This window comes from Protopterus annectens, chromosome 11.part0 (genome assembly GCF_019279795.1).
Source record: "Protopterus annectens isolate FY-2018-M chromosome 11.part0, PAN1.0, whole genome shotgun sequence".
Taxonomy (NCBI): Eukaryota; Metazoa; Chordata; order Ceratodontiformes; family Protopteridae; genus Protopterus; species Protopterus annectens.
In genome coordinates, this window is record NC_056745.1 from 311,184,864 (window position 1) to 311,203,621 (window position 18,758).

Below are 18,758 nucleotides of genomic sequence, written 5' to 3' on the forward strand. Positions count from 1 at the left end.
GCATACAGTAGTAAAGCTTCCTGTACTAATTATATTCTATACGGATATCTATTGTACTGTATAGTTATTTAACTATGTCACAATACAGACTACTGTGTTATTTACAAATGGTGGAAAGCAAAAGGTTGATTCAGTTATGAGATATAAATGAAATGAGTGGTAGAAAGTTGAGAAGCATAGATAGAAGGTGGGGTGGGTGACTTAGCCATCCTGCAGGCAGGTTTGTCCCAAATAAATAATTGGTGCCAAAATCATGGACGGAAACAAAATGCCAAAACATGCATTATCTTAACCTTTGGGAAGTCATCCATTACACTGACAATACACCCCTAAAACTTGACCCAGTTGTTTGGATTTGGGAACTTATGTGGACAGTGACATTTTGACCAACATGTGTCCATTGTTGTAAGAAAGTCCTTCTATATTGTATAGCTTATAAATAAAGGGATGGCATCTAGATCTAAGATGTCATTGTCCCCCTTTACTCAGCCCTCATTAGGCCAATCATTGAATATAATGCCAACTGTGGCATTTATCTGTCCATGCACATGCAACAACTGGAATGCCTACAGAGATATCTTACTAAAAGGATACAGCATGTCTTACATGGACCAACTCAAAGCACTGTCGCACTATACTCTGTACCGTACAGATTACGAACAGGTGAGCTGTGTCTCGCATGCAAGACATCTTCTGACCCAGTACTGGTGGACTTGCTGCACATCAGCAAGTCCAGTGGCATCAGAAATACTTGGTCTAGGGATCTAAACCTCTTCTGTAACATCAACAGGACAGTTTGGAGGGACAGATCTCTCTCCGAGGATACCACTGCTGTGGAACAAACTCCCCATCCACATTAAACAAAGTTTATCTTTGTACATATTCAAACACATCTTGTTGATTGGAAGCAGAAATCTTACCCCAGGACTGCCCCCTGTACTACTAATGGACATAGGCAGCTCCTAAATGCTTTATCCCATGCATAGGTGCTTTAAAATTGTCTATGGTATGATCCCAGTTGTTTTCATTAGGGGTAATATATAATTGTTGACCTTGGGAATGGATAAGGTCAATCTTTAACCAACTGGATAGATGAATTCAAGCATAAAAGGGAAACTGACTAGATTTAAAATGGCCCTCAAGAGCAGAAGCCTACCTAGTACTTACCTGTGAACTCAAGACTCCACATGAGAAGATTCCAGTGGTACCTGGAATCTTTATGGTCCCAACATCGATATTCCTGATTTCAGTGTTGGGGTTTCTGAAAATAATTATTTTTATTTTGATGGAGATGCCAAAGTTGTCAAATTTTAGGTCTCCTATTATCCCTTCTAGCTCTCGCATAGTCAGTCACCACACATGTTTCAGACTTTGCTTGGTATGTAACGCTTATCTGGATAAAAGTGCAGGGTCTTTGGAACAAAAAAAGACTAATCAAAATACATAATCATAAAAGAAGTGGTTGAAAAACGTTGAGGATTTATAGGTGTCAACATATGTGGTCCTCAGGACCTCTAGAAGTGTTTACAGCCAACATCACAGTGACGTGGTACATAAACAGACAAGGAGGAACAAAATCTTACTGTCTCTGCACACTAGCCATGGCAGTCTGGGAAATAGCTTTTCAGTACAGTCTCACTGTATTTGGTGTCTTGTCTACTGTCAGAGCAGAATTGTGTAGCTGTCAAGCTCAGCAGGACCAGGACAGATCCTCTTGAATGAAAATTGATTATGGGGTCTTCTTAGAATTGATCTGGCTGTAGATCACCTCAAATTGATCTTTTTGCCACCACTCATAGCAATAAATTTGCAAATTTCTGCTTCAGAACTCCATGCAAGAAGGCATGGAAGACTGTACTTTTTTCTTCCTTGTACAAGAATGAATGTTCCTGCATACTTTTCTACCCTTTCCACAAATATTCAAGGTTGTTGTGAAGAGTCAGTAGGACTCTCTAAAGATCATTGTGAAGACTCCATTCTGGCCCAGGTAACAGTGGTTCTTAAATATTCGTGTGAGGGTTGTCTTACTCTTCAGTCAAGGTTTATTTGTTGGTCATTTCAGCATGTCTATCCATGGATCAGTCTCTTTCAATGCAGTTGTCATGGAATATGTTTTTGAAATGTGCTGCAACTGAAGCCTAGAAAAGAGGTTGCTCCTCCTTGGAATCCAGATTTTGTGTTACAAAAATTAGCGTTTTCTTCATTTGAACAAATTTATCAGGCTGACTTTGATATTCTTGACATAGAAAACAATGTTACTAAGTGCTCTGACCTCTGTTAGAAAAGTATCTACAGTGCAAGCTCTTCTGATGGGTTAACTTTCTCATTTTACATAAAGATAGGATTTCCTTAAGAACTAATCCTTCTTTTATACGTAAAGTGGGAGCTGAGTTTTCTTTGAGCTATGCTGTTCATTTCCCTTTCTTTCCTGAATCTAAAAATGAGGCAAAAAGGATATTGCATACCTTAGATGTCCACAGACAACTCTGGTACTATCTTGACACAGCAGAATCTTTCTGGAACTCTGATCATTTGTTTATTTCTTGTGAAGGTAAGAAAAAAGTACAGCCTCTGTAAAAATGGACTAATTCCAAGTGGTTGTCTCATGATATTACCTTTTTTGTTATACCCACCACAACTTGTTGTGTCTTTTGGCTTTTCCTGGTTAGGGGTCGCCACAGCAGAACTCCGGTCCGCTAATAATTGGAAGTGGATTTTTACGTGCCGAGTTGCCAGCCCTTACGCACAACCTTCAACGAAGGCATGCCCATTCACGCATGTCTCCACACGGAAGACGCTCTAGCTGAGAATCGAACAGGACAACATCTTACTGTGAGGCGACAACGCTACCGCAGCACCACCACCGCAGTCTGTTGTTTAATACCCACCACAACAAAAAATAAAAATCCCAGCCAGTGTCAAGGCTCGTTCTACTTGGACTTTGGCTTCATCTGTAGCTGTTTGGAATGGATTGGATTTTAGTAGTAGTCTAGAAGCAGCAACTTGGTCCTTTGTGCACACTTTTACAAACTGCTGTAACCTAGATTCCTTCTCCAAGTCTAGGACAGACTTTCCTAAGGTCATTCCCTAGTGGCTCCTGAACCATCATCCTTCTTCCTCCCAGGCAGTCTAAGCTATGGTAATCTACTCATGTAGTTAAGGCTACTGCAGCAGTGATTCATTTGATGAACATAGTGTAATTGTGTAAGTAACTTACCATAATAGTAGTGTTTGAATGCTGCAGTAGTTTTTCCCTTCTTCCATCTCCCATATTTTTGTGTGTTTTTATTGCCAGGGTAAGGACATTTATTTTTGTTTTCTTAGTGTTCTTGTGAGGGCTTTAGCCTCCCTCTCGCTGTTGACATAAAAACTCTGAAGGGTTTGGAGCCCAAATGTGCCTTTTTGATCAGCTCAGTTCAGCTCACACTAAGGGCTGGGTATGTGGAAGGTGCCCTGAAACTTTGGAGGCTGGACAGCTGTTGTATCCTTAGCAGGATGTAAGCCATATAGCTCAGGCTACTGCAGCTTTGACCATGCAGACATCTACTGTTATACTGAACTTGCACAACTGCACTTTCCATAGTTAGTCATGATTTTTTGTTTGATATTGTGGATTGTCCTTAAAAGTTCAATATGTATAGAATGTAGATGAAGTAGCACATCATTTTAACTGTTTGTGCTGTTTTTGTGTGTTTCATTTTAGGTAAATGGTGCAAAAGTCCCTGCAAGTAAAGCTGCCTTTTCTCATTCTTCTGTTGGAAGTAGAAAATCTACAGTAAAACCAAGTGCTGTTATTGGTAGTATCCAGAACATAGGAGGTGGCAGAGATATAGCATCTCACACTGCTGCAGTTCAGCAAGCTTCTGTAGTGCCTGAGGGAAAGGGCTTGGATACCAGTCAGGAAAAAATAGGTACATCTTACTGAAAGCATGTTTAAGTTCATTGTTTAACACTAATGCTGTTGAATATTTTGAGATGTATTTTAATATTAGACCAGAGTTGCAGATGCATCACCACTTTCAGTCTGTGCTGTTATACCTTGCATTCCAGCTTTCTGGCAGCCATATTTTTCCTGTGCATATAATGTATTCTCACTGGAATCAGTAAAATTAATGAAATAAGTAAATGTATGCAAGATTCACAAATCTTTCATTTTCAGTGTGGAACCAAAGTGCCCAAACCATATGACATTTGCCGTCTACACTGCAGGTACTCCTGCCATTCCTTGAAAGCACCAAGTAAATTCCATACTTTGCATATGGTTCTTGAGGTCTGAAATTGTCACTGAGCATCAGAATGATTATGTTGCTGTGTAACTCTATGATTTACCACCAGGAACTTCTCCCAGAGACAATTGGCCGTAGGTTCTTTATAAAGATCATTATATTAGTGTTGTTCATTACATATGGGAATTAGATGCAGGCTGACATCTGTATAACTGTGCTGGATCCCAGAGCTATCCTTATGTAAAGGGTGCAAGCCAACATACTGTCCTTACAAAGAAGTATGTGTGCATCCAATATAAAGGAGTGACATTACACCGTTTACATTTTTTTGACCACATTCATGTACTTCTCTTGACATGTTAAGTCTGCATTCCTTGTTCTCTGCCTACATTTCCAGATCTCCTTTTAAGAATCTTCTGAAGATAAATGACTCATTAAGGATGTCTGTATATTTTGTAGAGTTTGTGCTGTTTGTTTTTATTTTATTTTGCTGGTGAAATATACCAGGAAACTGTTGTAGTTCTTTGGGTATTTGTACACCAGACCTGAAGAGTCATTGTGATTGCAGGAGTGAAATCCTCTGTAAAGGTCATCACAAAGTACATTGTTGTTGTGATATGTTTTCCTGTTAGCCTTTTAATTGGCTGTAATTGAAGCGTCCCAATTAATTTTGCTTCCTAACTACTGATCTGCGTAAGGTTTTCAGAATTCTTCCAGTTTAGTGGGTCTTTCCTAACAACTGTGTTCCAAGCTCCTTTGCTTTGGTCTATATCTAACTTTTTACTTGGTTTTCAAGTGAATACAAAACATAATTATCCTGTTTTTTAGCATAATCCACAAGCAATAAACAGTCTTATTGTGTTTACCATTCCAGTGCTAAATAGGCCTACGTTTTAACATTTGTTGTATATTCGAGAGTGCTGCCATTACAGAAGTTGTTCCTCCCCATGCCCCTTTGCTGAAATTAGGATAAAAGAGCAAGAGCAATGCCTTAGCCAGTATTACTGTATGTTTTTTTGATCTGATGTAGCCTATAAGACCAAAGTGCTAATCCAAACAAAGTTTTTTAAATGAGTTATCAGCACAAAATTACTGATCCTACAGACATTGCCAACATACTGGCTGAAAGGTTCAGTGCAAACTTCTCCCCCCCTAAAGAGAGATATCTATACCAAATGATTGTAGCCCCCCAAACATCTCTAATGCCCAGGTGAGAATTGCTCTCTCCAAGGCAAAGAACACAGCATCCATGGGACCTGATGGTGTCCCCGGCTGTGTGCTCCATGAACTCAACGAGGAATTAAACCCACAGTTAGGACAGCTGTTTAATCTTAGTCTCACCTCCGGATACGTACCCTGGGAGTGGTGCACAGCGACTGTGGTCCCACTCCACAAAGGCGGTGCCTCAACCGACCCTGGAAATTACTGTCCCATTAGCTTGACAAGCCTTATCTGCAAAGCCATGGAGAGGATCATAATGGATCTCATAAATAAAGACATAGGGAACTTGCAGACTTTGGATCCAACCCAGTTTGGCTTTGTCAAAGGCAGATCATGCCTTCTAAACTTGGTTGACTTTTTCGAAACAGTCACCAAGGCCATTGACGAGGGAAAGGCAGTCCATACAGCCTACCTAGACCTGGCGAAGGCTTTTGATACAATACCTCACTCTGGTATCATTGAAAAACTCATCAACTTAAATGTAAACCCATACATTACAAGATGGGTTGCAAACTGGCTGAGTGACAGAACCCACAGGGTCAGAGTTGCTGGCGCCATGTCAGACTCAAAGCCTGTCACAAGTGGTGTCCCACAGGGCTCAGTCCTGGGCCCACTCTTGTTTGGCATCTACTTTTCTGAAGTACAAGCAAACACAGGAGGGTTATGGCTGACAAAGTTTGCAGATGACTGCAAACTGGCCCGTAGTTGAAAACACATCCGACACAGATATCCTTCAGAAGGGTCTCACAGAAACGGATAACTGGTGCCAGAGCCATGGCCTAAAGTTAAATGCCAAGAAATGCATAGTCATACCCTTCGGGAAAAATAAGGTCACCCCTAGCTACCATATAGGTGGCAATCCCCTGAACACAGAAGAAGTTATTAGGGACCTGGGAACCCAGGTTGACAGTAGCCTTTCATTCGACACTCATATTGCTAAAGTAGTTAGGAAGACCTTCTACATTGCCCACCTTATCATGAAGGGATTCACATCTAGATCAAGGGAAGTCATAGTCTCCCTATACTCATCACTCATCAGACCAATGATCGAGTACAATGCCCCATTCGGAATGTATCTGACCCGACACTTGCAGCAGCTGGAGAGGCCACAAAAGTTCCTCACCAAAAGGATAAAGGGTCTCAAAAATCTGTCTTATGCTGCCCGACTGAAAGAACTCCAGTTATATTCAGTTGCTTACCGCTATGCCTGACATACAAGGCCATGTCAAACCCAGATTTGATGAACATGCTTCATCTCAAAAAATCTAGATCCCTCAGAGCCACAAGGGCGGGAGACTTAAACCTCGACACGGTTATTAATAGGACGTGCTGGAGGGATAGATTCATCACCCAAAGACTCCCTATGCTGTGGAACAAAATCCCGGTTTATGTGAGGCAGAGCACCTCGCTGGCCTTGTTCAAGAGGAATCTTGACCAATGGATGGGAGATCGCAGATACACCCCAGGGGTTACCTCAGTGTCACTGCTCGACAGAGGCACAGCAAAATAATGGGCATAGTTTCTCCAAACTAAAGGGGTGGCGTAAGCCACAAAACTATGGGCTAGGCTTATAAATGCCCTCTGGCAGATAGCCTAGTATGAACCTATGAACCTATGAACCTATAAAAACTTCCAGGGTTCATACACTAAATGTAGGAGCTCAGCATAAAAGCAAGTCCAAAGAAAAAATCCAAAATGGAATTCAAATAAAATCCAGGTAATTTATCAGGTTAGCGCTTTCATGGACATCATATCCACTTCATCAGACCTTACAATAGATTCTAACTTCATAGTGTACTCTTATATAAGGCATTCTGAACATTCCTAATTGAATAAATGTTCCACCCATTCTTTTTAAAGGTGTCATAACAAATTATAAAAACACTTGGTTTCTACAAATAACTATGAAGTACATATAAGAAATAAATACATTCAGTTATATAAAGATTATACAGAATCAGTTACTATAACGCATATAATAAAATCAATTTACTACTAAATTATTTTATCACATAAAACTAATCATGTAGAATCAATCAACACTTATCATAAAAATTAAACGCCACATGTATATATTCCAGTTAATGACATGATAGATCCAGATATTCATTGCTTTATCTGTCACTATTGCTGTAATAAGATATATTGTAAAAAATAATAATAAATAATGGAGAATGAACAATAAATGCTGACTACCATATACATTAATAAAATATGACATATCTATATGTAACTACTTTGCTTATGTATACCCCTATTTTTTAGAATAGGTTTAAGGGGTACTCTGTCATTAAGACCACTACCCCGGTCTGCTTGTAACCGTATTATCCATCGTACTTCTGATGTTTCACTTCTATTTACATGATAACCCCCTCACTCATTCTCAATAACTTTTTCCACTGCCATAAACTTAAATGTGTGTGTGTCACCTCTCTTGACTATATGTTTTGCTAAGGCATTATTTGTGTGTCTATTTTTGATGCATAAAAGATGCTCCCTTATTCTAAATCTTAACTCTCTATTGGTTCTTTCTGGGGTCATTTAATCCAAGCTGCACTCATTTATTTTGTGTGTGTAACTTTTTAAATGAGTACTGACTCAAGGCAACTTATTTTGAAGATTTGAACGGATTTAATATGAAAACTTTGGAACTTCTGGATAGAAGCTAATGTTCACTGTCCTTCCTGAACCATAACCTTATCTCAAGCTACTCCCATTAGCAAATAGGGACCCTTCAGAACATGCTGCCTTTTTGAAAGAGGCCAAGAAGTCTAATACTGTAGGAAAGGGAAAACAATTCTCTTCTGTCTTTCTATCTGTTTAGAGCTGGGCTATTTTACTGATCCTTTAAGGTTCTTGTTTCTTTGTTTACTGTTAGTCTCACCTCTGGTGATTGAGAGGCTGGTTAGGCAGTTCTTGAATGGGGGTTATCTATCTTTGCCACCAAAAAGAGCCATTCCTCCTCCTTGAGGTACTAATTTTGTGATCAAGCAGCTAAAATTGGACACCTTTGTGGTTGCAGTTTTGATATTGTTGAAATTCGTGTCCTGGAAGACTATTCTTGGCAGTAGTAACCTCTAAAAGAAGGCTCTCAAAGCCATAAACCCTAATGACTGAGAAAAAAAACTTTTCAGTCTTCCTTAAAGACAGAGCCAGTATCAGGGTAAACCTTGCTTTTATGTCTAAAATGGTGTCTGAAATATCCCTTAACCAGTCCATCCAGGTGGTGGTATTGTTTTTGAAGCCTCAGAGAAGAGAGGATTGTGTACTTGCATGGCGTTTATAGGTAGTCACACTGTTACTTGGATCAGTTGAAGGACTTTCAGTGGCTGGATCAGTTTGTAGCCCATGTGCAAGTTAAAGTGGACAAGCTAGTTACAAAGTAGATGCTGTCCAAGTATCTAGCATACTGCATAGCTTTCTGCTGTGAGGAGTAGGGCAGATCTCTGCAGTAGCAGATCATGTCACCAGAACTGCTTTCACTTCATCTGCCTTCTTCAGGCAGGTATTGGCCCTTTGCATATGTGAATTGACCAACTGGCCATCCATCCACATCTTCTCCAATCATAACACACTGGACATGTCCAGATATGAAGTGGTGTTTGGCAGTGAAGCATGGAGGCTATCCTTTAATGGGTTACTTGAGGTTGCCACAAGCTTGAGATTTGGAAGTTTGTCCCATTTGTAATGAATTGTGCTATAACGGTGCCCCTCACAAAGAACAATGTACAGTTGTATTAGAGCTCACCATAACAGATGTTCAAGTTGAACTGCTGTTCCACCCTTTCCCCCTAGTAAAAAGGTTGTTGATTCTGACTTTCCACACAAAAAACATAGCACTTATGGATGGGATATTGCTGGGGTGACTTTCCCATTTTTTGGTTATACGTAGTCACCTTTCTTTATATAAGTCATGGCATTGTCAAGGTTTGCTGGCAAAAAAAAAAATGAAAAGAATATGCCTCCACATTTATCCCTGACAAGGCATGAATCCCCACATAAAGGAGATATGACATGTAGCTTGCATAAGCAGAGCTGCAGGAGTCGGACTGGTCAGCTAAATGTAGCCTGCAGCTGATTCCTATATATAATGAATAGCGACTTTACTGGAACATCTGCTGTTAAGGTGAGATCTGATGTCTGTTTTTTTTCTTTTCTGATTCAGCATGTGGGTTGTTAGATGTGGTAAAGATTGACCTTGGGCGGCTTGTACCATAGTATTCAGTTGCAGAGCTCTGACTCCTCTCATACTTACAATTACCCTCTTCTGCCTGAATTACCTCAGACCTCGTTTGACACCTGCCTAACCAGATGTGTTGACTGAGAGCTCCATACGGTTTTCATAGTAAGTGAAGCTTGTGTTCCTCCATTTACATATAAATAATATTTCTTAGTGAGAAGTAATAGTTTTAAAATTCCTGTTTTATGTTTAGAATAGTTTATAGACTTAGTGAGCATTTCCTAGTACCTTTACTGTGTATAGTGTGTTTTGCTTAACCTTTAGGACAAGATATTTAGAACTTCTGATGTTGGAAAAGTCTATGAGCTTTAAAAAGTGTTCCTTCCATGGATATAAAATTCCACCTCAAGACCCACATTCTCAGTCTATGTACTGTTTGGGGCCTTCCCACTTGCAGGACACTTACAGTATTTGTGCTGCTTTCAGCATAAGGGCTGTTCAAGGAAGGAGAGGGGAACTAATTTTGAAAGCGCTCCTTCCCCATTAGACAGGGTCCAAAATGTCTTCAGATCCGAAAGCATCCTCTACCTCTCCTTCCTCTGATAAAAAATAGAGAAAGAGAGAGAGAGAAGACAGCGACAGATCAAAGGACAAACCAAAGCACAAATGATCTGAAAGAGATGGGAAGAGTGACTTGACAAACCTAAGAAAAGGTCTCCTGATCATCTGCTGTTGTGGGTCTGGCACCCAAGTCAGATCGTAGTGTTTCCAGAATCCGGACTCCCTCACCGAAAACTTCCTTTTGTGTGGAATCAATTAGCTCAAGTCTTCACTCTCCGACTCTTTAAGATTCCATCGAGGCCTACATCAGTAGTTTCCTCTTCAAGATCTGATCAGTCTGCTAGAAACCTTACTGAAATGGATGTCGATCATGTGAGGAGGAAGTTTCTGAAGACATAGATTCACCTGGGAGTCCTCCTGGCTCCATATTCAAGGAAAGGACCAGGATCAGACCCTTCAATGCTGGCCATACAGTAGAGAGCCTATTGTCCGAACATCGATTATCCGAAATGTCAATTATCAGAACCAACCTTCCAAAGTTGTTTATGGGTAGGAAAAATCATAAAGTCTGAATAAGTAAACTTTATACTTCTTCACTCAAGCATGTTTTTTGAGCTTGTAGCCAGCTCATTTGTGAAAAATATTCTTTATTGTCCATTGAAATCGCTGGATGGTTGAAAAGTGTATTCCTGCATGCAGATAAAAACAAGATTTTAGAAGTTTTTTTATCCCGTTCCGTTGTATGTTTGATTATCCAAACAGTTTGATTATCTGAACAAGCCTAGGTCAAAATTAGTTTGGATAATCAACTCTCTACTATACTACTTCCAGTGCAGTGTCTCCATTTGGAGCCGATGCATATGGGATCCACCACCCCTGCTTTACCAGCTGCAGAACCAATAGCTCTGGAGACTTCAGCTTCTTCCCTCACTCTTGTGATGCTGATGCACTTGGGTTGAATAGAGTCCCAGAGCCAGAGCACTGGAGTTGGGGGCACTGATGGCGGAATTGAATCTGAGGTTTTTGGAGCCATCCCTGCTGCTTGTGGCTTCGCCCCTGGGCCGTTTCTACTGTTATGAGTGGTTCTTCCTCAGATCCATTGGCAGAGTTGGCTTTCGAGGCTGTGGAGAGGGCCTTGGCTGGACCAAGAAGACTGATGCATGCACAGAGTTTGTCTCTGGCCCAACTCCCACCGAAGGCTGTTCCTCCTTCCTGTCACAGATGGATCCAGTTAGCTTCAAGACCATTCAAGCTCCTCGTCTGATTCTGATGTGTCACCTTCAAAAGTCCCAAGGCACATTCCTTGGAAGAGGACTTGCAAGTGGAAGCACACTGACTCATTTGTGAAGTCAGTCACTGAAGACAACAACTTAGATGATGGAGAAGGCTCCCCAAGATCCCCCCTCCCCAAGACCTCTGATTTGAAGACATCCTGGAATTAATGCAATGGAGGGGGGGATCATCCACTGAAACTGCCTCTTCTGATGAGCTGGTGTTTTCTCTAAGCATTTGGGTCCAGTTCTTCAATGTCTTTGGTGGTCCCACCCCCTGTTGCCTTAATTGACTTCATTGCCCAAAAGGCTTGGAAAGAACCTGATGTGGCAGAGTCAATCACAGAAAATCCATGTAAGATTCTAGTTGCTCCCAAAGACAGAAAACATTGGGCTAAGGGTCTCCATGTAGATGCCTTGGTGGTAGCAGCAGCCACAAAAAAAAGAACTGTCCATAGAAAGTCCTTTTGTTCATCCCCGTAACAGGGAGTTGGACAGACTGGAGAAACGGACATATGCTTCAGTGACATTGGCTCTCTGAGCGGTGAACTATCTAACACACCTGACATGATTACAGCAGGACTTGATCATGGAGCTTTCAAACTCCTTTTCGAGTGACTTAACTTTGAATATCCAGAAAACAGTGGCTACCCAAATGTCTACTCTACAGTCATCCTTGAACTTGGCCATGAGACTGCTATCTGATGCAGCAATTGGTATAGCACAGACAGCTGGCACAGGTATTACCATGCAACATCATGCCTTGATGCGGGGAGTAGTATTGAAGGCTTTGGACAAGTCAAGGTAGGTGGTGTGCACCATCTTCCCCTCATCCATGGCTTTGGTGACTATCTCAAAGAAGTCGACCAAATTTAACAGGCATGACCTCCCCTCGATTAAACCAAACTGTGTGGGATCAAGTGTTTGGAGGTTGCCAATGTCCTTCTTAATGAAGTCCATGATAATCTGTTCCATGGCCTTGCAGATCAGGCTAGTTAGGCTGATGGTTCCATAATTTCCTGAATCGGTGGACACTCCACCTTTGTGCAAAGGTATGACAGTAGCCGTCTTCCACTCGGCTGGGGCAAAGCTGGTACTCAGGCTTTGGTTGAGTAGGGTGCTAAATGGTGCTGCAAGTTCCTGCCCGAGTTCATGTAGGATGCAGCATGGGATGTTATCGGGTCCCATGGAGGCTGTATTTTTTGCCTTTGAGAAGGCAGTGATGACTTGCTCCCTATAGATAAGGGTTGGGGAGCAGGTCAGTTGCTGGGATATGTCCTGATTTACTGATGGGGAGATAGAGGAGTGAAGTTTTCACTGAACCTGTCTGCCAGCAAGTGGCTATATCTAAGTCATTTGTGTATGTGGTGTCCTTCACTACCAGTTCTGAGCAAATCTAAGTGCTTCCTTTGAGATTGCAGACATATATGAAGAAGGCCTTATGATTGCCTTTAGTAGATGTGGTCAGTTTGGACTCAAAGTTTGCTTTGAGGGATTTCACTAGTGCTCTTCTTGGTCATGGACAACATTTTTTTTTTCTTTTATTATAGAGTTTATTTATTGCAGATATCCACCAGACATGTTTACAATTCCTTGAGGAGGGTGATTTTGTCCTGTCTGGTATTCCTGATTCCATGCAGCTATATAACTGCTCGTGTAGTACTTTGGTGTAGGTTTGGTCATATGTGCTTGTCCCTATGGAGGGGGTGGGGGCTGTGAAGCTATTTATACCTTTTCTCAGGAGGTTGTAATCAGCTTTGGAGAAGTATTTTTCTTTGACCTTAGCTGAGGGTAAGGGTGGGGGGGGGGGGGTGGACAGATGGTAGCTTTGAAAGTGACCACTTTGTAGTCAGATCTTACCAGGGAAGATGACACTGTAGGGAAGCTGCAATGGTTATTAATGTTAGTTAATACCAAGACCAAACTATTACCACCACTTGTAGGGGTGTCAACCAGCTAAGACATTTGCATTGACAAAAATCAAAGAATCTCTGGGCATTTGTGTTTTGGCATGAGTAGTCCCTCCAGTCTATGGTTGGATATTTAGTCACCCAGGATCAAGGTAAAAGGTTGAATCTTGATAGATTCGAAGAGGTCCAGATAGGTGGAGTGGGCATCTTGAGTCAAAGTTGGGGGCCTGTAGCTAGCTATGATTTAAGTAAGAGTCTTGTCAATGGTTAACTGCACCTGGAGTGTCTCCTGTGCATCATACTGTTTGACCAGCCTGGAGGTGTGTATGTATTTAATATATATTGCAACTCCACCTCCTTTTGATTTGCTGCCATTGGTTTAGGGTCAGAGTGTATGATAGGAAGAGTAACCTGGTATGACTGGGGTGCTCTCCACAGCTTTGAACCAGGTTTCTGTGACTGCACAAATGTCAGCATCTTCCAGGGTTAAGAATGCCTGCAATGAGTGGAGTTGACTTTTAATTTGCATTTTGATGAAATTTTCATGTTGATGGTTTTGACCTCATGGCATTGTCTAAACAAGGCACTATGGGGGAGGCAAAAGCCTTTACCAGAAGCCTGAAGCCCGAGAGAGACAGATGCAGGCCATCTCTGGCAAACCATTGTTTGGCTGCCAGGTACTGGATCCCCTTGGAATTGCAGCAGAAACTAAGCCAATTGTCATTTTCTGTTTGAATTGAGGCATCATTCTAGGTGACAGTAGGAATGTTGCTTAAGGCTAGGAACATACCTGCATGGGACACATATTCAGCAAGCTCGATCATGTCTGTCTTCATGTAGTACAGGGAGGTACGTCTCACATCGTTCACGCCAACATGGACTTTGACAGAGTCATAGCAGAACCTGTTGTTGAGAGACTTTGAGTGCATGGGTGATGTGGTGGATTCTGGCACCTGACAAACAACTAACTGTGACTTTCTCCTTATCTAACGTGGTGAGAGGCAAATCTGTGTCTCACAATGGAGTCTCCTGTGACTAATATGTTGGGTTTATATTTAGGCCTTCGTGGTTGTGAGACACAGGTGTGTGGACTATGTGTGGTGGGCAGTGGAGTTCACATGTGTTTTTGCCTCTGATGTCTCTTAATTATTTGAGTATAGTTGTGTTGAGGCCCTCTGCATATGTGGGTGTGTGTTGTGTAGGTGTGGTTGGTGTTTGAGGTGTGGTGTTTGTGTTGACAACCTTCTCAGTGCCAGATATACTGGCTTGTGAGGGAGAGTGTGTAGACTGTTAAGTTCTTAATGTAATTGCATCTCTCACAAATTGTGTTCCTAGGTTGTAGTAGTAGTGAGTTGTCCATGTACATGAGGCAGTTGCTGCACTGTCACAGGATGCCCATATCAACCAGACTGCCAGAAGAAACAGTACGAAATTGTCCGTCCATATTTGTCAGAATCTGAGGGAGAGAGGCCAGAGAGAGCTAAGGGGATAAAGGGTGGAAGGTCTAAGAGGAGTACTTCAACGTGATCACATAAGTGCTACTAAGGAAAAATTTGTAGCTGAAATACCTCACAATGAGTCAAAAACAGTGCAGCTGCGATGCGTGACATGCACAAAAGCCAAAACCAGCTCAAAAGTAGTGTTTAAATACCGCAAAAAAGAAGGTTCTACTAACACAGAAATCCAGCCAATCCTGCTTTCTTTACCAGCCTGTGCCAGACAAGGTCCAAGACAGCCCTGCTACTCGCAGTAGCAGAAGAGATAGACGCCTACCAACACAATATGGCTGCCAAAAATGCAGAATGGCGACACACGATGACTACCAGAAACACAGAAGGCAAAAATCAAACCGCTCTGGGTGCAGCAAACCTTGTATCCAGAATATGCTACTCAATTTAAGGGTAAGAACACAATAAAGCTCATAAAAAAGCACAGATTAACCACTTACAGGCAAAAACAGAACTCACAGTATAAAAAATGCAGTTCAACAGTAATGAATTGCAGTAAATAGCAATGAAATACACTTAAACAGTTAGCATCAAAGAAAGGGGTAGTGTCCAAGAGTTTATTAGGGCTGTGCAGTGTTACCCTGATGAGATCAGGTGTGTCAAATGAGCTCCTAACTTGTTCTCTCAGTTCTTCTTTGAAAGCATACCAGTCATAGAATCCGTATTAAGAGTAAAACTAGAGCAAGGCTTTTAGTCTTATCTGTTCCTCATCACTAAGATGTTGACAGTTTGGGGGTGGTGGTGATGGGTTTCTGTAAATGAAGATTTTCACTTTGTATATGATTTGTATAAAGTGTGGCTGGTCACTCTGTAAACTTTGATACATTTTGTAGCTGGAGTTTTTGATGGTGTTGCAAAGTTTTGCATTGGCCAGGCCGCATTTTCAATAAAAAATAAGCTGTATATGACCTATTCTCTACCCACAGTACTTTCACCAAGGGGTTGGATATGGTGCTATATGCTTATCAACAGTACTGATTTTTTTTTTTATTTTCCCTTACATGAAGCAGTGTTTGGTGAAGCCTATCCAGGATTGTTTGGTGTTGGCCATAGCATTGACCCTTCTGTGATTACAGTCTTTAGACATAATCTTCATTTTTACTAGGATGTAATTTTAGCATCAAGATGTGGGCTTGCAGCTTGGGTACAGTGTATCCAACTCCTTCCCCTGGGGCAGACAAATGGAATAGTTGTCATTATTCCTGTTCTTCCCCAGCTAACTCCTGTACCTTACAGGCTACTTATCATTCCTGGTTTGCAGAGGTTTAGTCAGGGCTTCCTCCTTCTGTTTCATGGAGATGGCTCATTCTTTTTTTATTGTATTTTGTGTGTGTGTGTGTGTGTGTGTGTGTGTGTGTGTGTGTGTGTGTGTGTGTGTGTGTGTGTGTGTGTGTGTGTGTGTGTGTGTGTACATTTAAGTTAATTATGAAATTGCTATAGGTTAAAAAGTACTGTTAGCATTTTAAGCCTTGTTTGCATCTGTAAATCTGTTAGCTCTATAACTGTCATCATATTACATTTATTTTAACAGGTTTGCCCCATAGTACTAGCTTGGATGTTATCCCATCTAAAGAATCGGAGGTTGTGAAAAATGTTGACAATATTAGTTTCAAGAGCTTTGATTCTTTTGGAAGAAACAGTATAACTGATATGTTTTCACCTCTCAGAGAGGGTAAGTAATTGTTAACACACATATAATATATATTTTTTTCTTTTAAAGATGAGTAAAACTTCTGGTTAAAGAATTTATAGTCTTTTTAGAAATAGTATAGTTTAGTTTTAGATGTTATTAGTTTTCAAACAGATTAGAAATACAAAATAATTTTGCTGTCAGATAAGTGTTTGTCCAGTCTGTTATGTTCATTTTGACATATCAAGCAGGTTTCATTTGTGGATTTCCAACCCACCCAAACATGTATCCCCCCATGTCATTGAATGGTTTGTGCAGAAAAATAAATGTCTACATGTTATCAAATACATATATAAGAATATGTCTATATCTGTATTTTATATGTGAAAAGAAGAAGACATATTGATGTGTATGTATATAAATAAACACACACACACATGTATTTTTTTCATATCTTATCTTATTTGTGATTCACTGATTTCTGGATATTTTTCATCCCAGCTTATAGGAAGTATGTTATATTCCAGAAAGATTTGCATGACTTTATCTGATTTGTTCAGTTGGGGGAATATGTAAAACTTACCCATGTACTTGACAACATATATAATGCTGTTGGAGGGCCTTGCTCCATATTTACTCTTTCCATTGCTTACGCACTTACAGCTGAGGTTGTACCAGCTGTAGGGGATAGTAGTGAGGTGATAAAAGTTTGGAGTAATTGTAGCAGCAAGTGGCAGATGGTCAGTTGGAAGAATCACAATTGGAGAGGAGGCAAAAAATTAAAAAGAAAAGGAAAAAAAACTGTACTAGGTACAGTACATTACTTTATACATTGCCTTGTCACTGTTCATTCAGAGTACACCAGAGTTCAGAGTAGTTTGCTTATGCTGGAGAGGATTTATCTCATAAAAAAAGGATATAAAAAGGATCAGTGGTATAAAGATTTTTTTAAGTGTGAGAAGACCTTATAAAGAATATGGTTTGAGGAGTGGAACTCCACTTCTATGTCATATAATAGGTTTAATGACATTGAATCTGATGGGACATTTTCCCTCCCCTATCATGGGATCTGTTTTAACCACTGGTCTGTGTCCAGCCTCTTTGGAGGCAGACATGTTCGTGGCATCAAATGCATCCTCCTAGGTCTCATTCCATATAGTAAATTTGGCAGATGCTGATGCAACATTCTCCAAAATTACAGATTTTATTTGGCTTTCAAGTAATGGCTCCTACTGGTAAGAAGGACAAGTCTATTCTGCCTGTGTTTTTGTGCATTGCTCACCCTTGGAATAAAGTCGTAGATCTTGGTTGATCCTATGCCATCACCTTGGTGTCGTCGTGTCACTGTCTTTCACTGAAATCTCTGACATATCAGTGCATGCCTGCCACAACAGATCCTAAAGATCTCTGGTGTCCTGGCATCTGGTTTCCTCCCTATCCAGAATGGCGTTGCATAGTAAAATTTCAAGAAATAAGTAGAGGAGCTTTGTACTATTTGGTAGATCTAGCAATAGGCCCCTACCTAACCCTTCCTGTTAAAAATAAACCAGTGTAACCAAATAAAATAAAGAAATATTACAAGCAACAAGATGTTTTTCCCCTGACCCTCAGCAACAAGCCTTCAAGAGAAGATGAAATCCAAACACAACATTGCAGTAAGTCAGCAAGCCCTTATGCTAGCACCTGTCAGACGGAGTTCAAGCCTTTGTTTCCTTATCTTTACAGTAAGATGTGGCAACAGCAGGAATGCACACAGGGTCAGAATACTTGCCAATCCTACCTCCTGTTGCTCTGTTGACCTGAGAAGAAGGGGAGGTCTCTGTTCTTCCATGTGGCATATGAGTCCGTCTCCAATCGTCAGAAAAGTGCTTTAGTATAAATAAAATTAATAAAACAATCAAACTTCCGAATTAAGGAATACTTTCCAGTTGTGCACTGTGTTCACTCTATATGGAACCAGTTTGTTAAATTTAAAAATAAGTAAACTTTCTTTACAAGGCAAACCTTGTTTGTATTCCCCCAAATCCACCGTTAGTATTAATTTTTTGCCAGGATAGCTTTTTTTTATCCCTTAAACTAAAAGGACTGAGGAGCATTGATTTATTGTATTTCTGATAAGTTCCTGCAATCCTATTCTGAAATTTCTTTTGGATTCTTGTATATAAAACATTTTACCTAGATGAGAGTGGCCTAATTAATGTGTTTGCCTTACAAACACAAGGTGCAGGGTTTGAGTCTCACAAGGGATAAT

At 40.7% G+C, this 18,758-nt stretch overlaps 1 protein-coding gene across 1 annotated transcript in view; it reads left to right on the top strand.

Moving 5' to 3' along the window:
* Positions 1-18,758, top strand: part of NEDD1 (NEDD1 gamma-tubulin ring complex targeting factor) — a 955,822-nt gene that overhangs the window by 395,152 nt on the left and 541,912 nt on the right. Inside the window, exons 8-9 of the mRNA XM_044087817.1 lie at positions 3,704-3,911; positions 16,409-16,549. Of these exons, the coding sequence (XP_043943752.1) occupies positions 3,704-3,911; positions 16,409-16,549 (349 nt within the window). The remainder of the gene's footprint in view (positions 1-3,703; positions 3,912-16,408; positions 16,550-18,758) is intronic.